Source organism: Bombina bombina, chromosome 4 (genome assembly GCF_027579735.1).
Source record: "Bombina bombina isolate aBomBom1 chromosome 4, aBomBom1.pri, whole genome shotgun sequence".
NCBI classification, from domain to species: Eukaryota; Metazoa; Chordata; class Amphibia; order Anura; family Bombinatoridae; genus Bombina; species Bombina bombina.
The window spans coordinates 28,608,845-28,631,528 of NC_069502.1; the positions used below are offsets into that span (position 1 = coordinate 28,608,845).

General features: G+C 35.5%; 1 protein-coding gene across 2 annotated transcripts in view; it reads left to right on the forward strand.

The window, feature by feature from the left end:
- The first annotated feature begins 10,332 nt into the window (after window positions 1-10,332).
- LOC128655856 (WAP four-disulfide core domain protein 3-like) overlaps window positions 10,333-22,684 on the forward strand; it is a 114,812-nt gene continuing 102,460 nt past the window's right edge. The window contains exon 1 of one of the 2 annotated variants that reach the window (XM_053709429.1): window positions 10,333-10,485. In XM_053709429.1, the coding sequence (XP_053565404.1) occupies window positions 10,410-10,485 (76 nt within the window). In that variant the 5' untranslated portion in view covers window positions 10,333-10,409. The remainder of the gene's footprint in view (window positions 10,486-22,684) is intronic. The other variant, XM_053709428.1, reaches the window with a different exon arrangement.

The following is a 22,684-nucleotide window of genomic DNA, read 5'->3' on the forward strand; positions in this document are numbered from 1 at the left end:
TCGGAATAGGGCGATATAGGCTGAGAATATATTTTTTTAATCCCAGAATATCTAAGGGATAGAATACAAGCAGAGCTGTAGTTTGTGCTCCCACTTGCGGGTTAAATCCGCTAGATTTAAGGTTTTTGTGCACGACAGGTTGCACTCGTATTACAAGTTGAAAGTAAAAAAGTTTTGCACAAGCGGTAACTTCATACCCTAAAAAGCAGAAGTCTCAATATCACGACGTGTTAACATATTCCCCCATAGACTTCAATGCAGCACAAAGAGGGGGAAAAAACCTAATACCAAACAAGTCATGCAAACCCGGTAGCATATTCTCAAGTGCGCTAAAGCAACATATAAATATTAATGTCTCACATTCCAGTGTTTTTACCATAGCAGACTATGTTCTATTTATTCACACAGATATATATATATATATATATATATACACACACACACACACACATATATATATATACACACACACACACATACATATATATATATACATACATATACATATATATATATATATAAATATATATATATATGTATGTATACATATATATACATACATATTGTAACGGTACCAACAGGATACCAAGGGTTAACACCAGGGAACAATGTCCTGCATAGGGAATCAGCAATTCACAACCCAGCCAGTTTTCAGGTTTAAAACAGAATGACTTTATTAAGGCTCATATGCCCAGTATTTATGCAGGTCAGACCCCCCAGAAGGGGGGTTGAAAGAATGTTGTACATTACTTTACTTAGGCAGATAACAACTTAAACACCAGACACGTTTGGCTCTTTTTATCACTTAGGCGTTTTCTCTCTGAGGGTGATTAAACAATGGACTGTTTATCAATAACATTAATGACAGTGCACAATAGCTGAGGCTAAAGCTGAACACAGTTAACTCCTTCAGTGCTGACAGAAGGGTCTGTCACATCTACATAGCACAATATACAGTCTATAGACAACCTTTCATACGTTATAGTCCAGAAGTGGCTAGGTTTGCCACACATATAAATATATATATATATATATATATATATATATATATATATACACACATACATATATATATATATATATATAAATATATATATACATACACATATATACATATATATATATATATATATATATACATATATACATATATATATATATATACACATATATACATATACATACACACACACACACACACATATATATATATGTATATATATGCACATATATATATACACACTAATATTATTATTATCAGGTATTTGTAGAGCGCCAACAGATTCCGCAGCGCTGTACACATAGTCGGTGTACAGGATAGCTTTTGTAGGGGTCAAGTGGGTAGAGGGCCCTGCCGAGAGTTTCACTGTTGTAGTCGGCTCTTATGAAGCAATCTGTAAACAGCTGGGCTCATAGGCTTACAATCTAAGGGGTTCAAGGGGAAAGCAATGGCGTTAGGAAAGGTTAGTGTTGGTTGTATGCATCCCTGAATAGTAGAGATTTTAGGGAGTGCTTGAAGCTGTTAAAACTAGGGGAGAGTCTTATGGAGCGAGGCAGGGAATTCCACAAGATGGGGGCCAGTCTGGAGAAGTCCTGTAAACGGGAATGTGAGGAAGTAACAAGAGAGGAAGAGAGGAGGAGATGCTGAGCTGTTCGAAGGGGATGGGAGGGAGAGTATCTAGAGACCAGTTCTGAGATGTAGGGGGGAGCAGTGCAGTTGAGAGCTTTATATGTCAGGGTGAGGATTTTATGTTTAATCCTAGAGGCAAGAGGAAGCCAGTGAAGGGATTGGCAGAGAGGTGCAGCAGATGAAGAGCGACGAGTAAGGAAGATGAGCCTGGCAGAGGCATTCATAATGTATTGTAAAGGAGCTATGCGGCAGCTAGGTAGACCAGAGAGGACAGAATTGCAGTAGTCAAGGTGGGAAAGGATGAGAGAGTGGATTAAAATCTTGGTTGTATCTTTTGTAAGTAAATGTCTAATTTTAGCAATGTTTTTAAGGTGGAAGCGGCAGGCTTTAGCCAAGGACTGAATGTGAGGAGTGAAATAAAGATCTGAGTCAAGTGTGACCCCAACACATCGGGCGTGTGGGGTAGGGGTAATGATGGAATTATCAACAGATATAGAAATTTTGGGGGTGGAGACATTGGAAGAAGGGGGAAAAATAAGGAGTTCAGTTTTGGAGAGATTTAGCTTAAGGTAGTGAGAGGACATCCAAGATGAGATGTGAGAAAGACAGTTAGTGACACGGGTTAGTAAGGAAGGAGGTAGGTCTGGTGCAGAGAGGTAGATTTGGGTGTCATCGGTATACAAATGGTATTGAAACCCATGGGACTTTATTAAGGAACCTAGTGACGACGTGTAGATTTAAAAGAGAAGGGGACCAAGGACAAAGCCTTGAGGTACCCCAACAGAAAGTGGTAACGGGGCAGAGGATGCTCCGGAGAAGGCTACACTAAATGTACGGTTAGTCAGATAGGAAGGGAACCACAAGAGAGCTGTGTCACAGATGCCAAAGGATTGGAGGGTTTGGAGCAGAAGAGGGTGGTCAACAGTGTCAAAGGCTGCAGACAGGTCAAGGAGGATAAGCAGAGAGAAGTAGCCTTTTGGATTTTGCTGTAAGTAGGTCATTGATAACCTTGATAATTGCTGTCTCTGTAGAGTGATGGGAATGAAATCTAAATTGCAGTGGGTCAAGTTTAGTTTAGTTTAAGTTTAGTGTAAGGAAATGGGATAGACGTGCGTAAACTAGCTTTTCAAGGAGCTTTGAGGCAAGAGGGAGTATGGAAATAGAGCGGTAATTGGAAGGGGAGATTGGATCAAGGGAAGTTTTGAGGATAGGTGTGACCATTGCATGTTTTAGAGATGAGGGAAATATACCAGTGCTGAGGGAGAGGTTGAAAATGTGTGTGAGTATGGGGGTGAGAGTAGAAGAGAGGGAGGGGAGTAGCTGTGAGGGGATGGGGTCGAGGGGACAGGTAGTGAGGTGGGAGGACAGTATAAGGGCAGAAACTTCATCCTCATTAACAGGGGCAAAAGAGCTGCATTTTTGGATATTTGGGTTTTGGGTGATTGTGAGCTTTTGAGGGGGTGGGAGATTGGAAGTATAATGAGAGCTGATTTCACTTCTGATGGAGCAAATTTTGTTTTTGAAGTGGCTTGCAAAATCTTGAGCTGAGAGAGAGGTTGTGTTAGGAGGTGGGGGTGGGCGGAGAAGAGTGTTGAACGTGGAGAACAGACGTTTAGGGTTAGAGGAAAGAGTAGAGATGAGATTAGAAAAATATTGTTGCTTATAAAGATTGAGGGCAGAATAGTTGGAGTTCAGGATGAACTTGTAGTGAAGAAAGTCAGCTGAACTCCGAGATTTCCTCCAATATTGCTCAGCAGTACAGGAGCATCTGCATAGGTATCATGTCAGAGGAGTATGCCAGGGCTGAGGATGAGAGTGTGGTTTCTGAGCTAAGGTTGGAGGGGCCAGAGTGTGAATGACCGATGTAAGGGTGGAATTATACTGGCAGATAGATTGGTCAGAATATCACAAACAGAGAGTAGTGACAGCATAGATATTTATTCTTGAGACAGCAGGGCAAACAGCAACGTTTCGAGACTTCTGTCTCTTTGTCAAGCTAATGTGTACAATAAATTCAAACACCTTATATAGCAATCTACCACCAGGTGGCGCTAAAAACACAGGTAAGAGTTAACCTCTTATATACTGGATATACTTATCATATAACACATTTAAATTATGTACAAAAAATGCTCCATAATTAGCACCTCAATTATATAATTCAAAGTTAGTAATAGAATTTAAAGTGCAATGTACAAAATTTAAAGTGCAATGTACAAAAAATACTCAGAAATAGACACCTCAACAATTTAGTTCAAAATTACAAATAGAATTTAAAGTGCAATATTAAATTCAAAGTTAATTATCAGAATATTTAAATTTTAGGTTTTAAGTTTTGATTTTTAAATTTTTAAGTTCATTCACAGAGATAATGTCCCTAAAGAAACACTGACAAGTCCCAATCCGTATTCATGCCATTGGGATACATGGTACCCAATTCATGAATCCAGAATGCTTTACGCTGTTTTAGCATTTTCTCCCTGTCCCCACCTCTACGTAATTTAGGGACATGGTCAATGATCTGAAAACGGAGTTGATTTATGGCATGTTTTTTATCTAAAAAATGTTCAGCGACTGGAGCTTTTAGATTTTTAATTCTTATAGAGCTTTTGTGCTCTATAATTCTATTGCGTACACTCCTTGTTGTCTCTCCAATATAGCTCCGCCCACAGGGACATTTAATTAGATAGATAACATAGTCAGTGTTGCAGGTATAGTATCCCTTGATGTGATATTTTTTCCCATTACATGGGTGATAGAACACAGGGCCTTTAATCAAATTCCCGCAACATGAACAGTTTAGGCATGCATATGAACCACATCTGTTGGTAGTTATATATCTTTGATTCATAAATGTTTTAGATCCCATATCTGCCTTGATTAAATGATCATGGAGATTTTTGCTACGTTTGTATTCAGGCATTGGTGGTTTCTGGAATTCTAGAATGTTAGGGTTACATTCACTCAATATATTCCAACGTTTCCTCACTATTTTTTGTATAGCTGGGCTGAGGCTGCAAAATTCTGAGACAAAGGCTAATCTACTGTCTTTGTCAGTCTCCTTTCTCTTATTTGTAGTCTGTAATAGACTTTCTCTTGGAGTAGACAAAACAGATTTTATTTCTTTTTTAATTAAAGCTTGTGGATAGCCTCGCTCTATAAACCTTTGACCCATATCTCCCAATCTAACATCTACTAAATTGGGGTCAGAGACAATAACTCTCAACAGTTGACTTTTTGGGAGAGAGTTTATCAGGGATGGAGAATGTGCACTGTCATAGTGTAACAAACTGTTACGATCAGTACTTTTCCTGAATAAATCAGTTTTTAAAGTGCATCCATCCTTAATAACTCTGGTGTCCAGAAATTCAATGGTTTCCTCATTCCATGTTAGTTTAAATGTGAAATGTTAGTGGCAGCATTCAGATCTGCCACAAATGCCATTAGGGTTCCAACGTCGCCCAGCCACACCCTGAAGATGTCATCTATGTAGCGCCACCAGGTGGCGCCACATAGAGTAAACCAACTGTTACAAAAAACAAATTTTTCTTCGAATATATTCATAAAGATGTTGGCGTAGTTTGGGGCGACGTTGGAACCCATGGCAGTTCCCTGGATCTGCATATAGAAATTGTCTTCAAAGAGAAAATAATTGCAATTTAGTACCATATCAAGTAACTGTAATAAAAAGTCAACCTTCTGTCTATTCAATTTAGGATCATTTGCAAGCACTGACTCTATAGCTCCCAGACCACTGGCATGTGTAATAGAGGTATATAAACTGTCTACATCTAAGCTAAAAAGAATAAACTTACTTGAAGAAAAGTTTAAAGTTTTAATTTGAGAAGGAAATCGCTGGTATCCTTAATAAAAGATGTAAACAGTTCTACATAAGGTCTAAACATCTGGTCTAAAAAAACAGATGCATTAGTCAATACAGAGTCAGTGCTTGCAATGATAGGACGACCAGGGGGGGTTTCAAGATTTTTATGTATCTTTGGAAGGACATACATCACTGGAATGTGGGGATGTTTCACTGTTAGAAACCTAACCAAATCTTCATCTATCAAATTATTTCTTAAGGCAGTATTTAATACATGATCCAATTCTTTTTGTATAGAGAATAAAGGATTTTTTGTTAGTTTCTTATATACAGTGGTATCCTCTAATTACCTGTAAATTTCATTGATATAATCACTTTTAGACATTATAACTAAAGCTCCACCCTTAAACATATTACTGAAGTTAATGAGAAATTTAACTATAGGAAACACTGTCAAAATAACAATCAAAAATTAGTGAATTTTAATAAAAAGGAATTTGAAACTTTGGAAGCAATAAAACTAAAGAGAGATATCATACTGAAAAGAGCCGATAAGGGTGGAGCTTTAGTTATAATGTCTTAAAGTGATTATATCAATGAAATTTACAGGCAATTAGAGGATACCACTGTATATAAGAAACTAACAAAAAATCCTTTATTCTCTATACAAAAAGAATTGGATCATGTATTAAATACTGCCTTAAGAAATAATTTGATAGATGAAGATTTGGTTAGGTTTCTAACAGTGAAACATCCCCACATTCCAGTTATGTATGTCCTTCCAAAGATACATAAAAATCTTGAAACCCCCCCTGGTCGTCCTATCATTGCAAGCACTGACTCTGTATTGACTAATGTATCTTTTTTTTTAGACCGGATGTTTAGACCTTATGTAGAACTGTCTACATCTTTTATTAAGGATACCAGCGATTTCCTTCTCAAATTGGATACTTTAAACTTTTCTTCAAGTAAGTTTATTCTTTTTAGCTTAGATGTAGACAGTTTATATACCTCTATTACACATGCCAGTGGTCTGGGAGCTATAGAGTCAGTGCTTGCAAATGATCCTAAATTGAATAGACAGAAGGTTGACTTTTTATTACAGTTACTTGATATGGTACTAAATTGCAATTATTTTCTCTTTGAAGACAATTTCTATATGCAGATCCAGGGAACTGCCATGGGTTCCAACGTCGCCCCAAACTACGCCAACATCTTTATGAATATATTTGAAGAAAAATTTGTTTTTTGTAACAGTTGGTTTACTCTATGTGGCGCCACCTGGTGGCGCTTCATAGATGACATCTTTGGGGTGTGGCTGGGCAACGTTGGAACCCTAATGGCATTTGTGGCAGATCTGAATGCTGCCACTAACATTTCACATTTAAACTAACATGGAATGAGGAAACCATTGAATTTCTGGACACCAGAGTTATTAAGGATGGATGCACTTTAAAAACTGATTTATTCAGGAAAAGTACTGATCGTAACAGTTTGTTACACTATGACAGTGCACATTCTCCATCCCTGATAAACTCTCTCCCAAAAAGTCAACTGTTGAGAGTCAGGCGTATTGTCTCTGACCCCAATTTAGTAGATGTTAGATTGGAAGATATGGGTTAAAGGTTTATAGAGCGAGGTAGGGGGGAAATGTCTGATAAAGGGGTGGGGGGATCACTTAAAATAACACAGGAGGATCAGAGGGGGGAATCAAAATGACACAGGAGGACTACATTTCCTACCGTATACAGGCAATAAATTTTCTTTTTTTTTTGTTCAGCAATAAATGTGTACCGTATTCTTCTTCATGGAAAAATAAGACATCCCCTGAAAATAAGACCTAGCGCATCTTTGGGAGCAAAAAATTAATAGAAGACACGGTCTTATTTTCGGGGAAACACTGTATATATATATGTATGTGTTTATATGGTTATAGAAGTCTGTAAATACATATATGCACATATAAGTACATAAATACATATGTACACACATATGATATACAGTATCCCATAAAGTGAATACACCCCTCACATTTTTGAAAATATTTTATTATATCTTTTCATGTGACAACACTGAAGAAATGACACTTTACTACAATGTAAAGTAGTTAGTGTACAGTCTGTATAACAGTGTAAATATGCTGCCCCCTCAAAATAGCGCAACACACAGCCATTAATGTCTAAACCATTGGCACCAAAAGTGAGTACACCCCTAAGTGGAAATGTCCAAGTTGAGCCCAATTAGCCATTTTCCCTCCTTGGTGTCATGTGACTCAATAGTGTTACAAGGTCTGAGATGTAAATGGGGAGCAGGTGTGTTAAATTTGTATTATTGCTCTCACACTCTCTCATACTGGTCACTGGAAGTTCAACATGGCACCTCATGGCAAATAACTTTTTGAGGATCTGAAAAAAAAGAATTGTTGCTCTACATAAAGATGGCCTAGGCTATAAGAAGATTGCTAAAACCCTGAAACTGAGCTACAGCACAGTGGGCAAGACCATACAGCGGTTTCACAGGACAGGTTCCATTCAGAACAGGACGTGCCAGGGTTGACCAAAGAAGTTGAGTGCATGTGCTCAGCGTCATATCCAGATGTTGCCTTTGGGAAATAGATGTATGAGTGCTGCTAGCATTGCTGTAGAGGTTGAAGGAGTGGGAGGTCAGCCTGTCAGCGCTCAGACCATACACCGTGCACTGCATCAAATTTGCCTGCATTGCTGTCATCCCAGAAGGAAGTCTCTTCTAAAGATGATGCAAAAGAAAGCCTGCAAACAGTTTGCTGAAGACAAGCAGACTAAGGACATGGATAACTGGAACCATGCCCTGTGGTCCAATGAGACCAAGATAAACTTAAATGATTCAGATGGTGTCAAGCGTGTGTGGCGGCAACCAGGTGAGGCCTACAGTCAAGCATGGTGATGAGAGTGTCATGGTCTGGGTCTGCATGTGTGCTGCCGGCACTCGGGAGCTACAGTTCATTGAGGGAACCATACATGCCAACATGCACTGTGATATTGAAACAGAGCATGATCCCCTCCCTTCGGAGACTGGGCCACAGAGCAGTATTCCAATATGATATGAACCCAAACACACCTCCAAGATGACCACTGCCTTCCTAAAGAAGCTGAGGGTAAAGGTGATGGACTGGCCAAGCATGTCTCCAGACCTAAACCCTACTGAGCATCTGTGGGGCATCCTCAAATGGAAGGTGGGGGAGTACAAGGTTTCTAACATACACCACCAGCTCTGTGATGTCGTCATGGACAAGTGGAAGAGGACTCCAGTGGCAACCTGTGAAGCTCGGGTGAACTCCATTACCAAGAGGGTTAAGGCAGTGCTGGAAAATAATGGTGGCCGCACAAAATATTGACACTTTGGGCCCAATTTGGACATTTCCACTTAAGGGTGTACTCACTTTTGTTGCCAATGGTTTAGATATTAAGGGCTGTGTTTTGAGTTATTTTGAGGGTACGGCAAATTTACACTGTTATACAGGATGTACACTCACTACTTTACATTGTAGCAAAGTGTCATTTCTTCAGTGTTGTCACATGAAAAGATATAATAAAATTTTTACACTGTTATACAGGATGTACACTCACTACTTTACATTGTAGCAAAGTGTCATTTCTTCAGTGTTGTCACATGAAAAGATATAATAAAATATTTACACTGTTATACAGGATGTACACTCACTACTTTACATTGTAACAAAGTGTCATTTCTTCAGTGTTGTCACATGAAAAGAAATAATAAAATATTTACACTGTTATACAGGCTGTACACTCACTACTTTACATTGTAACAAAGTGTCATTTCTTCAGTGTTGTCACATGAAAAGATATAATACAATATTTACACTGTTATACAGGCTGTACACTCACTACTTTACATTGTAACAAAGTGTCATTTCTTCAGTGTTGTCACATGAAAAGATATAATAAAATATTTACACTGTTATACAGGATGCACACTCACTACTTTACATTGTAACAAAGTGTCATTTCTTCAGTGCTGTCACATGAAAAGATATAATAAAATATTTACACTGTTATACAGGCTGTACACTCACTACTTTACATTGTAGCAAAGTGTCATTTCTTCAGTGTTGTCACATGAAAAGATATAATAAAATATTTACATAAATGTGAGGGGTGTACTCCCTTTTGCTGGATACTGTGTATGTGTATATATATATATATATATATATATATATATATATATATATTATCTTTAGACATGTATATTTATGTATCCCTATGTCAAAGCCCTTTGCAGACTTTTTTTGTTAACACCTGAGTTCTCATATCTTTGAGGAATATCTTTTTTTAACAATTAGATAATGATATTATGACTGTAACGTACTTTGTAATGTCATTTTGATGTTCTGCACATTTGTTTTCTTGTGAAACAGTGAACTAGAGCTCTGAATTTGCGCTATCCCGACACATAATAAATGAAAAAAAATATGCACATTTCTTCTCACACGTGCAAAGAGCCGCTATGAACCCATTTTTGCTTGTGCACAACAGTTAGCGCCTCCCTTGTAATCTAGCCTTAAATACTTTACTTTGCTGTATGGATAAAGTGCTTTAGGAAGTAATAGGTTTCTTTGATGTGCTCTCGCTTAACAAACAACTCAATGTGCTGAGGGGGTTAAGCAAATTAAAAGCAGCGCATTATATTACAATACTTTATTATACAAACAATATGACTCGTGGCTTAAGGACACAATAATGTACATAATGAAACACATATCTTCTGATCACTGGAATGTGAGATATTCTAAGATCTGGGTGACCTATGTTAGGTGTGTTAGATGATTGTTTAGGTTGTTGTGGACTTTCCCAACCATTTTCTTCTTCCTTGTCCCCTTTAAATTCATCACTGAAGTCAGGGTATAAATCCCAGTGTGAGACGGAGCAATCATCAGATCATTAACTAGAGACCAACATGACTCCAGCAACCGGCTCCCTCCTCCTGGTGCTCGTTCTGGGCACAGTGACTTCTGCCACAGCACAGATTCTAGGTGAGTATATGATAATAATATGCAATGCTAATGAGAGAGGCTTGTGCACATCACTAAATACCTGTTGTATTATTTATTATTACAGACAATAATATGTGATGCTAATGAGAGAGGCTTGTGCACATCACTAAATACCTGTTGTATTATTTATTATTACAGACAATAATATGCAATGCTAATGAGAGAGGCTTGTGCACATCACTAAATACCTGTTGTATTATTTATTATTACAGACAATAATATGTGATGCTAATGAGAGAGGCTTGTGCACATAACTAAATACCTGTTGTATTATTTATTACTGCAGACAATAATATGTGATGCTAATGAGAGAGGCTTGTGCACATCACTAAATACCTGTTGTATTATTTATTATTACAGACAATAATATGTAAGGCTAATGAGAGAGGCTTGTGCACATCACTAAATACCTGTTGTATTATTTATTATTGCAGACAATAATATGTGATGCTAATGAGAGAGGCTTGTGCACATCACTAAATACCTGTTGTATTATTTATTATTGCAGACAATAATATGTGATGCTAATGAGAGAGGCTTGTGCACATCACTAAATACCTGTTCTACTATTTATTATTACAGACTATAATATGTGATGCTAATGAGAGGCTTGTGCACATCACTAAATACCTGTTGTATTATTTATTGTTACAGACAATAATATGTGATGCTAATAATACAGGCTTGTGCACATCACTAAATACCTGTTGTATTATTTATTGTTACAGACAATAATATGTGATGCTAATAATACAGGCTTGTGCACATCACTAAATACCTGTTGTATTATTTATTATTACAGATAATAATATCTGATGCTAATGAGAGGCTTGTGCACATCACTAAATACCTGTTCTACTATTTATTATTACAGACAATAATATGTGATGCTAATGAGAGAGGCTTGTGCACAACACTAAATACCTGTTCTACTGTTTATTATTACAGACAATAATATCTGATGCTAATGAGAGAGGCTTGTGCACATCACTAAATACCTGTTCTACTATTTATTATTACAGACAATAATATCTGATGCTAATGAGAGAGGCTTGTGCACATCACTAAATACCTGTTCTACTATTTATTATTACAGACAATAATATCTGATGCTAATGAGAGAGGCTTGTGCACATCACTAAATATCTGTAATATTATTTATTATTACAGACAATAATATGTAAGGCTAATGAGAGAGGCTTGTGCACATCACTAAATACCTTCTGTATTATTTATTATTACAGACAATAATATGTGAGGCTAATGAGAGAGGCTTGTACTCATCACTAAAAACCTGTTCTACTATTTATTATTACAGACAATAATATGTGATGCTAATGAGAGGCTTGTGCACATCACTAAATACCTGTTGTATTATTTATTATTGCAGACAATAATATGTAAGGCTAATGAGAGAGGCTTGTGCACATCACTAAATACCTGTTGTATTATTTATTATTACAGACAATAATATGTGATGCTAATGAGAGGCTTGTGCACATCATTAAATACCTGTTGTATTATTTATTATTGCAGACAATAATATGTAAGGCTAATGAGAGAGGCTTGTGCACATCACTAAATACCTGTTGTATTATTTATTATTACAGACAATAATATCTGATGCTAATGAGAGGCTTGTACACATCACTAAATACCTGTTGTATTATTTATTACTGCAGACAATAATATGTGATGCTAATGAGAGAGGCTTGTGCACATCACTAAATACCTGTTGTATTATTTATTATTGCAGACAATAATATGTAAGGCTAATGAGAGAGGCTTGTGCACATCACTAAATACCTGTTGTATTATTTATTATTACAGACAATAATATCTGATGCTAATGAGAGGCTTGTACACATCACTAAATACCTGTTGTATTATTTATTACTGCAGACAATAATATGTGATGCTAATGAGAGAGGCTTGTGCACATCACTAAATACCTGTTGTATTATTTATTATTGCAGACAATAATATGTAAGGCTAATGAGAGAGGCTTGTGCACATCACTAAATACCTGTTGTATTATTTATTATTACAGACAATAATATCTGATGCTAATGAGAGGCTTGTACACATCACTAAATACCTGTTGTATTATTTATTATTACAGACAATAATATGTGATGCTAATGAGAGGCTTGTGCACATCACTAAATACCTGTTCTACTATTTATTATTACAGACAATAATATGAATGAGATTGTGCAGATTTAGCTGTAATATTGCAAACAATCAGCTAGATTACTAGTTGTGCGCTATCAGTGAAAAAGCAGTGTTATGGCTCTTTTTCACTACCGCTGGTATTACAGGAGTTGTAGGTTTAGCTGTACCGCACACCTTTTTGGCCGTATCACAACGTAACTACCGCAGCTTTCAAAAGAAACCTTTCCTTTTTCAATGTGACTTCCATAGCGCCGGTATTACGAGTTTGCCAAAAAGTGAGCGGTACAGCCTATAACTACAAGATCTGTACCGCCACTTGAAAGTCAGTAGTTATGAGTTTTACGTTACAAAGCTGTAGCATAAAACTCATAACTAAAGTGTTACAAAGTACAGTAACACCCATAAACTACCTATTAACCCCTAAACCAAGGCCCTCCCGCATCGCAAACACTAAAATAAAATGATTAACCCCTAATCGCCGCCACTATAATAAACATATTAACCCCTAAACCGCCGCACTCCCGCATCACAAACACTAGTTAAATATTATTAACCCCTAATCTGCTGCCCCAATGTTGTCGCCACCTACATGAGCTTATTAACCCCTAATCTGCTGCCCCTAACATCGCTGCAACCTACTTTACTGTTATTAGCCCCTAGTCTGCTGCCCCCAAAATCACACCCACCTAACTACACTTATTAACCAATAATCTGCTGCCCCAATGTCGCCGCCACTATACTAAAGTTATTAACCCCTAAACCTAACCCTAAATCTAACCTTAACCCTAACGTAATCCTAACCCTAATGTAACCCTAACACCCACTTACTTAACATAATTAAAATAATTCCAAATAAAAATTACAATTAATACCTAAATAATTCCTATTTAAAACTAAATAAATACTTACCTGTAAAATAAAACCTAAGTTAGCTACAATATTACTAATAGTTATATTGTATCTAGTTTAAGTTTTTTTTTTTTTATTTCACAGGTAAGTTTGTATTTATTTGAACTAGGTTGATTAGTTAGGGTTGATTAGTTAGTAAATAGTTATTAACTATTTACTAACTACCTAGTAAAAATAAATACAAATGTACCTGTGAAATAAAACCTAACCTGTCTTACAGTTAAACCTAACATTAAACTAAAATCAAATAAATTACATTAATGAAACACAATTAACTAAATTACAAAAAAATCCCACTAAGTTACACAAAATAAAAAAGAAATTATCAAATATTTAAACTAGTTACTCCTAATCTAATAGCTCTATCAAAATAAAAAAGCCCCCCCAAAATAAAAAAAAACCCTAGCCTAAACTAAACTGCCAATAGCCCTTAAAAGGGCCTTTTGCGCGGCTTTGCCCCAAAGAAATCAGCTCTTTTACCTGTATAAAAAAATACAAACACCCCCCAACAGTAAAACCCACCACCCACACAACCAACCCCTTAAATAAAATCCTATTTAAATAAACCTAAGCTCCCCATTGCCCTGAAAAGGGCATTTGGATGGCATTGCCCTTATAAAAATTCTATCAGACAATCGGAATTCAAGGGACGCCATCTTGGATGACATCCCTTAAAGGGAACCTTGAGTGTACGACTGGGACCGTATGAAGAGGATGCACTGCGCCGGATGTCTTGAAGATGGACCCGCTCCACGCCGGAAGGATGAAGATAGAAGATGCCGTCTGGACTTTTGTTCGCCTGGAGGATGACTTCTTTGCCGCTTGAATGAAGACTTCTCCTGGCTTCATTGAGGACTTCTTGCCACTTGGATGAAGACCTCTCCCGGCTGGATGAGGATGGATGTCCGGTCTTAAAAAACTGGAAGTCGATCTTCGGGGGTTAGTGTTAGGCTTTTTTAAGGGTTTATTGGGTGGGTTTTATTTTTAGCTTAGGGTTTTGAGCAATGTAAAAGAGCTAAATGCCCTTTTAAAGGTAATGCCCATCCAAATGCCTTTTTTGTGGGACAATGCCCTGCGAAAAGCTCTTTTAAGGGCCATTGTTAGTTTATTGTAGGCTAGGGTTTTTTATTTTGGGGAGGCTTTTTTATTTTGATAGGGCTATTAGATTAGGAGTAATTTTGTTTTTATTTTTGATAATTTCTTTTTTTATTTTGTGTAATTTAGTGTATATTATTTTTTTGTAATTTAGATAAATGTATTTTTTTAATTTAATTGATTTAATTTTATTGTAATGTTAGGTGTTAGTGTGAGGCAGGTTAGGTTTTATTTTACAGGTAAATTTGAATTTATTTTAACTAGGTAGCTAGTAAATAGTTAATGACTATTTACTAACTAGTCTACCTAGTTAAAATAAATACAAACTTAGCTGTGAAATAAAAATAAAACCTAAGATAGCTACAATGTAACTATTAGTTATATTGTAGCTAGCTTAGGGTTTATTTTACAGGTAAGTATTTATAGGAAATATTTAGTTATTACGTTTTATTTAGAATTATTTTAATTATATTAAAGTTAGGGGTGTTAGGGTTATGTTAGGGTTAGACTTCAGGTTAGGTTTAGGGGTTAATATATTTAGTGTTAGTGATGTGGGAGGCCAGAGGTTTAGGGGTTAATAACTTTAGTATAGTGGCAGCGGCGACGTTGTGGGCGGCAGATTAGGGGTTAACAAATTTATGTAGGTCGCGGCTACATTGGGGCAGCAGATTAGGGGTTAATAAGTGTAATGTAGGTGTCGGCGATGTCGGCGCCGTCAGATTAGGGGTGTTTAGATGTAGGGTTTATGTTAGGGTGTTAGGTATAAACATACATTTTCTTTCCCCATAGACATCAATGGGGCTGCGTTACGGAGCTTTACTCACCATGATTGCAGGTGTTAGGCTTTTTTTACTCTGCTCTCCCCATTGCTGTCTATAGGGAGATTGTGCACAAGCACGTCAAAGCAGCTCAAAGAAGCGCTTGTATTTGTGTGCAGTATGGAGCGCAATGCAGCCATATTGCCCGCAAACACTGGGTTTTTGCAAACCTGTAATAGCAGCGCTTTTAAAGGTGGGCAGTGTAAACAACTTACAAGATATTAGCGAGTCACTCATAAAGTAAAACTCGTAATCTGGCTGAGCGTTAGTGCTCATAAATATTCCTCATTTAGCTTTTGTAAATCCCAGGTTCAGGTAAAACTAGAGAGAATGAAGAAAAACAGAGGGGCGCCTCATGTGTGGTATCGTCAAGTTCACAATAATCAAATGACACAGCTCAAGCCAAATGGGTACTCACATATTCATAGAGCACACTCATGTGCTAGTAGAGACAGGCTGCAGAATTATAGAGGTGTGACAGCTCACCCACTGACAGGCACTCTTAGCAAGAGGTGTAGGTGCTAGAATAGAGACATAAAGTACAAGCACTACATGTGCAGACTATTAATGATATAACCAATAGTATTTTCTTAGTACAGAGGGTACTCACATACTCACGGAGCACACCAATGTGCTTGTGGAAGCAGGCTGCAGATTACAGTAGGTGTGGCAGCTCACCCAAACAAGTAGTATCTTGGTAGTGATGTCTCAGGTGTATAGAAATCCCAATTGGCTCACTCAGGTATTGGGCTGATCTTTGTATATGGGTATAGGCAGATGTAGGGTAGAATGAAATCCACTCAAGGAGTAAAAAATGTATCCAAATTTATTAAAAAATACAAGGTTTTAAAAACAAACAACAACACAATAGTTGCTGGTATAGGTGGATAATGGGGTGTTAAATGATCCCCAAATGCTGCAACGCGTTTCTCGGTTCTCAGACCGTTTCATCAGGCATAAAAAACATATATCTACCCATCACTGCCTTATATACCCTACTGCTAAACATTTAACCTCCCTGTAGTGAATTGTGATTCTCAATTAGTTGATATGGTACACCTGTCTAGACTATACCAATTCTCTGAGTTGTAGGTGAGCTGTTGCTCTCCTATATATATATGTGTAAATAAGTAAACACCACGTTTGCAATTACAAATGTATACATTCTTAATCAAATTCAATATATGATAAACATAATGTCTATATATATACAAATATATGTCCAAAATTCCTAGCGTGTGTACAAATTCCCTAAATGATGTAAGTAATGAGCAAGAGAAATGACCCCCCTTCCCTTTCCCTTTTGTATTGATGGGAAGTTCTGCCTTTTGTTTAACTATTAAAGGTGTGTAAGTGCCCTGTGTGGTGTAAAGTTTTTTACACATCAATGAATACAGATTGTAGTGTGTACATTCGTTTGTTCTATCAGATCAACCAATAACATCGCAATCTATGTAGCTTTTATTAAATTTTATATCCTATTGAAGTCAGATCGTGAATCAATAAATGTCATGTATTGATGTTTACAGAAGCGTAAATACTCCCCTCCTATTGGTTCCTTTTACCACCATTCTATTGGTTATAGTCGCATGACGTGGGGATCAAATTTAGTGTGTTTGTGTGGGTGTGTTCCATCTGACCAATCAATGTCTTTCTGTAAGTTAGTCAGTGATTGGTGAAGCTGTCGATGTTTCCTTGGTAACTATTGTAATCATAACAATGATATATCTCTATGTCTACATTGTTTGGCATATTTCTATTGATGTTACGAAGGGAAAGTAAGCAATGATCTCATCCCTTTTAGCTTTATAATGAGTGCTACTGTAGCCGTGTGTTGTTGTGGTCTGTGAAACATTAGTGCAATGGTGAAGATAGTGAAGGTCTTTTGGATTAAACGGTATTGAGGTGCATACAAAGATTCCGTCTGTGCTGTAATAGCGGATGGCGTTATTCCTGAAGTATTCAGTGTATGGCTATTGCCCTAACAACAACATTTATAAATTACGAGTCTTAACTCGATGATGTGACCTATATACCTAATAAGGTATATATTCCAAGTAACAGTGCGGAGTGAAATTCTAGTGGTTGTGTAGTGATACTGATTGAATATAGATTGAAATGTAAACTGCCACAGGAAAATAAAATGAAATAACTGGTATTGTGAGAATATGTGTCTGAAAATGTGTGAGGAAAAAGAGGGAATGGAGAATAGTCTAACAGTGAATGCTATAGTAGGGTGTGAATAATGGTTGGGGTGGAAAATGAAAAAGTGCCAAGGGAAGGGTAAATAACTCATGTTACAAACTTAAGTGTCTAACTGTGTGTAAGGAAAAAGAGGGGCTAAATAGTTAATGTAACATGAAAATGCTGTGGATGAAATATCAATATTAGTAGTATGAAAATACTATGATTAAAAATGAAATATTAATAATAAATTATAAATATGTGAACTTCACTGTGTGAGGTGGTTTCGTGAAAATCTAAACTATGAATGAAAAAAAAGGCAAAAATAACAATAACATATTGGGAGCAGTAACCAGAAGTCTAGAAGGCTGCCAGATCAATGACTTCATTTAAGCCAGAGGGGAACAGGGACTGGAATTTGTATATCCAGTATGTTTCTATCTGGCGCAGGTGGATGTACCTGTTGAGACCTATTTGCAAGGGTAAGTGTTCAAGCGGAGTTATACCATATGTATGTTGATGTCCAGAGTGCTGGATTGTACTGTGCCTAGATACACTATGTTTAAGTGATAGTTTTTTAATATTTCTTAGGTGTTCACTCCACCTCGTACGTATCTTCCTGCAGGTACGGCCCAGATATTGCAGGCCACATCTGCAGGTCAGAACGTAAATCACATATTCTGTGCCACAATCTATTCTGTTTTTAATGGGGAATATTTCCCCTGTAGTATGACATTTCACAGATGTATGCCCATGTGTTATGTAACTACACATGTTGCATCGTGATTTGTTACATTTAAAGACTCCTGCTTTCATTCTTTTATTTACATTAAGTGTGGGGTGGTGTATGTTGTTCTTTTTGGATATAACTACTTTACTTGGAGCTAGTTTTTGTGAGTGCATTATACCAATAAATAGTACATGATTAATTAACCCTTAGGTAGTAAATACAGGCAACTGAGAGCATTATACCAATAAATAGTACATGATTAATTAACCCTTAGGTAGTAAATACAGGTGAGTGAGAGCATTATACCAATAAATAGTACATGATTAATTAACCCTTAGGTAGTAAATACAGGTGAGTGAGAGCGTTATACCAATAAATAGTACATGATTAATTAACCCTTAGGTAGTAAATACAGGTGAGTGAGAGCATTATACTAAGAAATATTACATGATTAATTAATCCTTGGGTAGTAAATACAGGTGAGTGAGTGCATTATACCAATAAATATTACATGATTAATTAACCCTTAGGTAGTAAATACAGGTGAGTGAGTGCATTATACCAATAAATATTATATGATTAATTAACCCTTAGGTAGTAAATACAGGTGAGTGACAGCATTATACCAATAAATATTACATGATTAATTAACCCTTAGGTAGTAAATACAGGTGAGTGAGTGCATTATACCAATAAATATTACATGATTAATTAACCCTTAGGTAGTAAATACAGGTGAGTGAGTGCATTATATCAATAAATATTACATGATTAATTAACCCTTAAGAAGTAAATAGAGACCATGTATTATATCAATAAATATTATATGATTAATTAACCCTTAGGTAGTAAATACAGGTGAGTGTGATCATTATACCAATAAATATTACATGATTAATTAACCCTTAAGTAGTAAATAGAGACCATGCATTATACCAATAAATATTACATGATTAATTAACCCTTAGGTAGTAAATACAGGTGAGTGAGATCATTATACCAATAAATATTACATGATTAATTAACCCTTAGGTACTAAATACAGGCAAATGAGAGCATTATACCAATAAATATTACATGATTAATTAACCCTTAGGTAGTAAATACAGGTGAGTGAGATCATTATACCAATAAATATTACATGATTAATTAACCCTTAGGTAGTAAATACAGACGAGTGAGAGCATTATACCAATAAATATTACATGCTTAATTAACACTTAGGTAGTAAATACAGGCAAGTGAGAGCATTATACCAATAAATATTACATGATTAATTAACCCTTAGGTAGTAAATACAGACTAGTGAGAGCATTATACCAAGGAATATTACATGATTAATTAACCCTTAGGTAGTAAATAAAGACGAGTGAGAGCATTATACCAATAAATATTGCATTATTAATTAACCCTTAGGTAGTAAATACAGACAAATGAGAACATTATACCAATAAATATTACATGATTAATTAAACCTTAGGCAGTAAATACAGAATAGTGAGAGCATTATACCAATAAATATTACATGATTAATTAACCCTTAGGTAGTAAATACAGACAAGTGAGAGCATTATACCAATAAATATTATATGATTAATTAACCCTTAGGTAGTAAATACAGGCAACTGAGAGCATTATACCAATAAATATTACATGATTAATTAACCCTTAGGTAGTAAATACAGACAAGTGAGAGCATTATACCAATACATATTACATGATTAATTAACCCTTAGGTAGTAAATACAGGTGAGTGCATTATACCAATAAATATTACATGATTAATTAACCCTTAGGTAGTAAATACAGGCAAGTGAGTTCCTTATACCAATAAATATTACATGATTAATTAACCCTTAGGTAGTAAATACAGGTGAGTGAGACCATTATACCAAGAAATATTACATGATTAATTAACCCTTAGGTAGTAAATACAGGTTAGTGAGAGCATTATATCAATAAATATTACATGATTAATTAACCCTTAGATAGTAAATACAGGTGAGTGAGAGCATTATACCAATAAATATTACATGATTAATTAACCCTTAGGTAGTAAATACGGGCAAGTGAGAACATTATACCAATTAATATTACATGATTAAATAAACCTTAGGTAGTAAATACAGGCAAGTGAGAGCATTATACCAATAAATATTGAATGATTAATTAACCCTTAGGTAGTAAATACAGAACAGTGACAGCATTATACCAATAAATATTACATGATTAATTAACCCTTAGGTAGTAAATACAGAAGAGAGACAGCTTTATACCAATAAATATTACATGATTAATTAACCCACAGGTAGTAAATACAGACAAGTGAGAGCATTATACAATTAAATATTACATGATTAATTAACCCTTAGGTAGTAAATACAGGTGAGTGAGAGCATTATACCAATAAATATTATATGATTAATTAACCCTTAGGTAGTAAATACAGGTGAGTGAGAGCATTATACAAATAAATATTACATAAATAATTAACCCTTAGTTAGCAATCCCAGACGAGTGAGAGCATTATACCTATAAATATTACATGATTAATTAATCCTTGGGTAGTAAATACAGGTGAGTGAGATCATTATACCAATAAATATTACATGATTAATTAACCCTTAGGTAGTAAATACAGACAAGTGAGAACATTATACCAATAAATATTATACGATTAATTAACTCTAAGGTAGTAAATACAGACAAGTGAGAGCATTATACCAAGGAATATTATATGGTTAATTAACCCTTAGGTAGTGAATACAGGCAAGTGAGAGCATTATACCAGAAATATTACATGATTAATTAACCCTTAGGTAGTAAATACAGGTGAGTAAGAGCATTATACCAAAAAATATTACATGATTAATTAATCCTTGGGTAGTAAATACAGGTGAGTGAGATCATTATACCAATAAATATTACATGATTAATTAACCCTTAGGTAGTAAATACAGACAAGTGAGAACATTATACCAATAAATATTATACGATTAATTAACTCTAAGGTAGTAAATACAGACAAGTGAGAGCATTATACCAAGGAATATTATATGGTTAATTAACCCTTAGGTAGTGAATACAGGCAAGTGAGAGCATTATACCAGAAATATTACATGATTAATTAACCCTTAGGTAGTAAATACAGACGAGTGAGAGCATAATACCAATAAATATTACATGATTAATTAACCCTTAGGCAGTAAATACAGACAAGTGAGAGCATTATACCAATAAATATTACATGATTAATTAACCCTTAGGTAGTAAAAACAGGCAAGTGAGAGCATTACACCAATAAATATTACATGATTAATTAAACCTTGGTTAGTAAATTCAGATGAGTGAGAGCATTATACCAATAAATATTACATGATTAATTAAACCTTAGGTAGTAAATACATACAAGTGAGAGCATTATACCAAGAAATATTATATGATTAATTAACCCTTATGTAGTAAATCCCAGGCAAGTGAGAGCATTATAGCAATAAATATTACATGATTAATGATCCCTTAGGTAGTAAATACAGATGAGTGAGTGAATTATACCAATAAATATTACATGATTAATTAACAATTAGGTAGTAAATACAGATGAGTGAGAGCATTATACCAAGAAATATTACATGATTAATTAACCATTAGGTAGTAAATACAGATGAGTGAGAGCATTATACCAAGAAATATTACATGATTAATTAACCCTTAGGTAGTAAATACAGGTGAGTGAGAGCATTATACCAATAAATATTATATGATTAATTAACCCTTAGGTAGTAAATACAGGCAAGTGAGAGCATTATACCAAGAAATATTACATGATTAATTAACCATTTAGGTAGTAAATACGGCAAGTGAGAGTATTATACCAAGAAATATTACATGATTAATTAACCCTTAGGTAGTAAATACAGGCAACTGAGAGCATTATACCAATAAATATTACATGATTAATTAACCCTTAGGTAGTAAATACAGACAAGTGAGAACATTATACCAATAAATATTACATGATTAATTAACCCTTAGGTAGTAAATACAGGCAACTGAGAGCATTATACCAATAAATATTACATGATTAATTAACCCTTAGGTAGTAAATACAGACAAGTGAGAACATTATACCAATAAATATTACATGATGAATTAACCCTTAGGTAGTAAATACAGGTTAGCAGGAGCATTATACCAGTAAATATTACATGATTAATTAACCCTTAGGTAGTAAATACAGGTGAGTGAGAGCATTATACCAATAAAT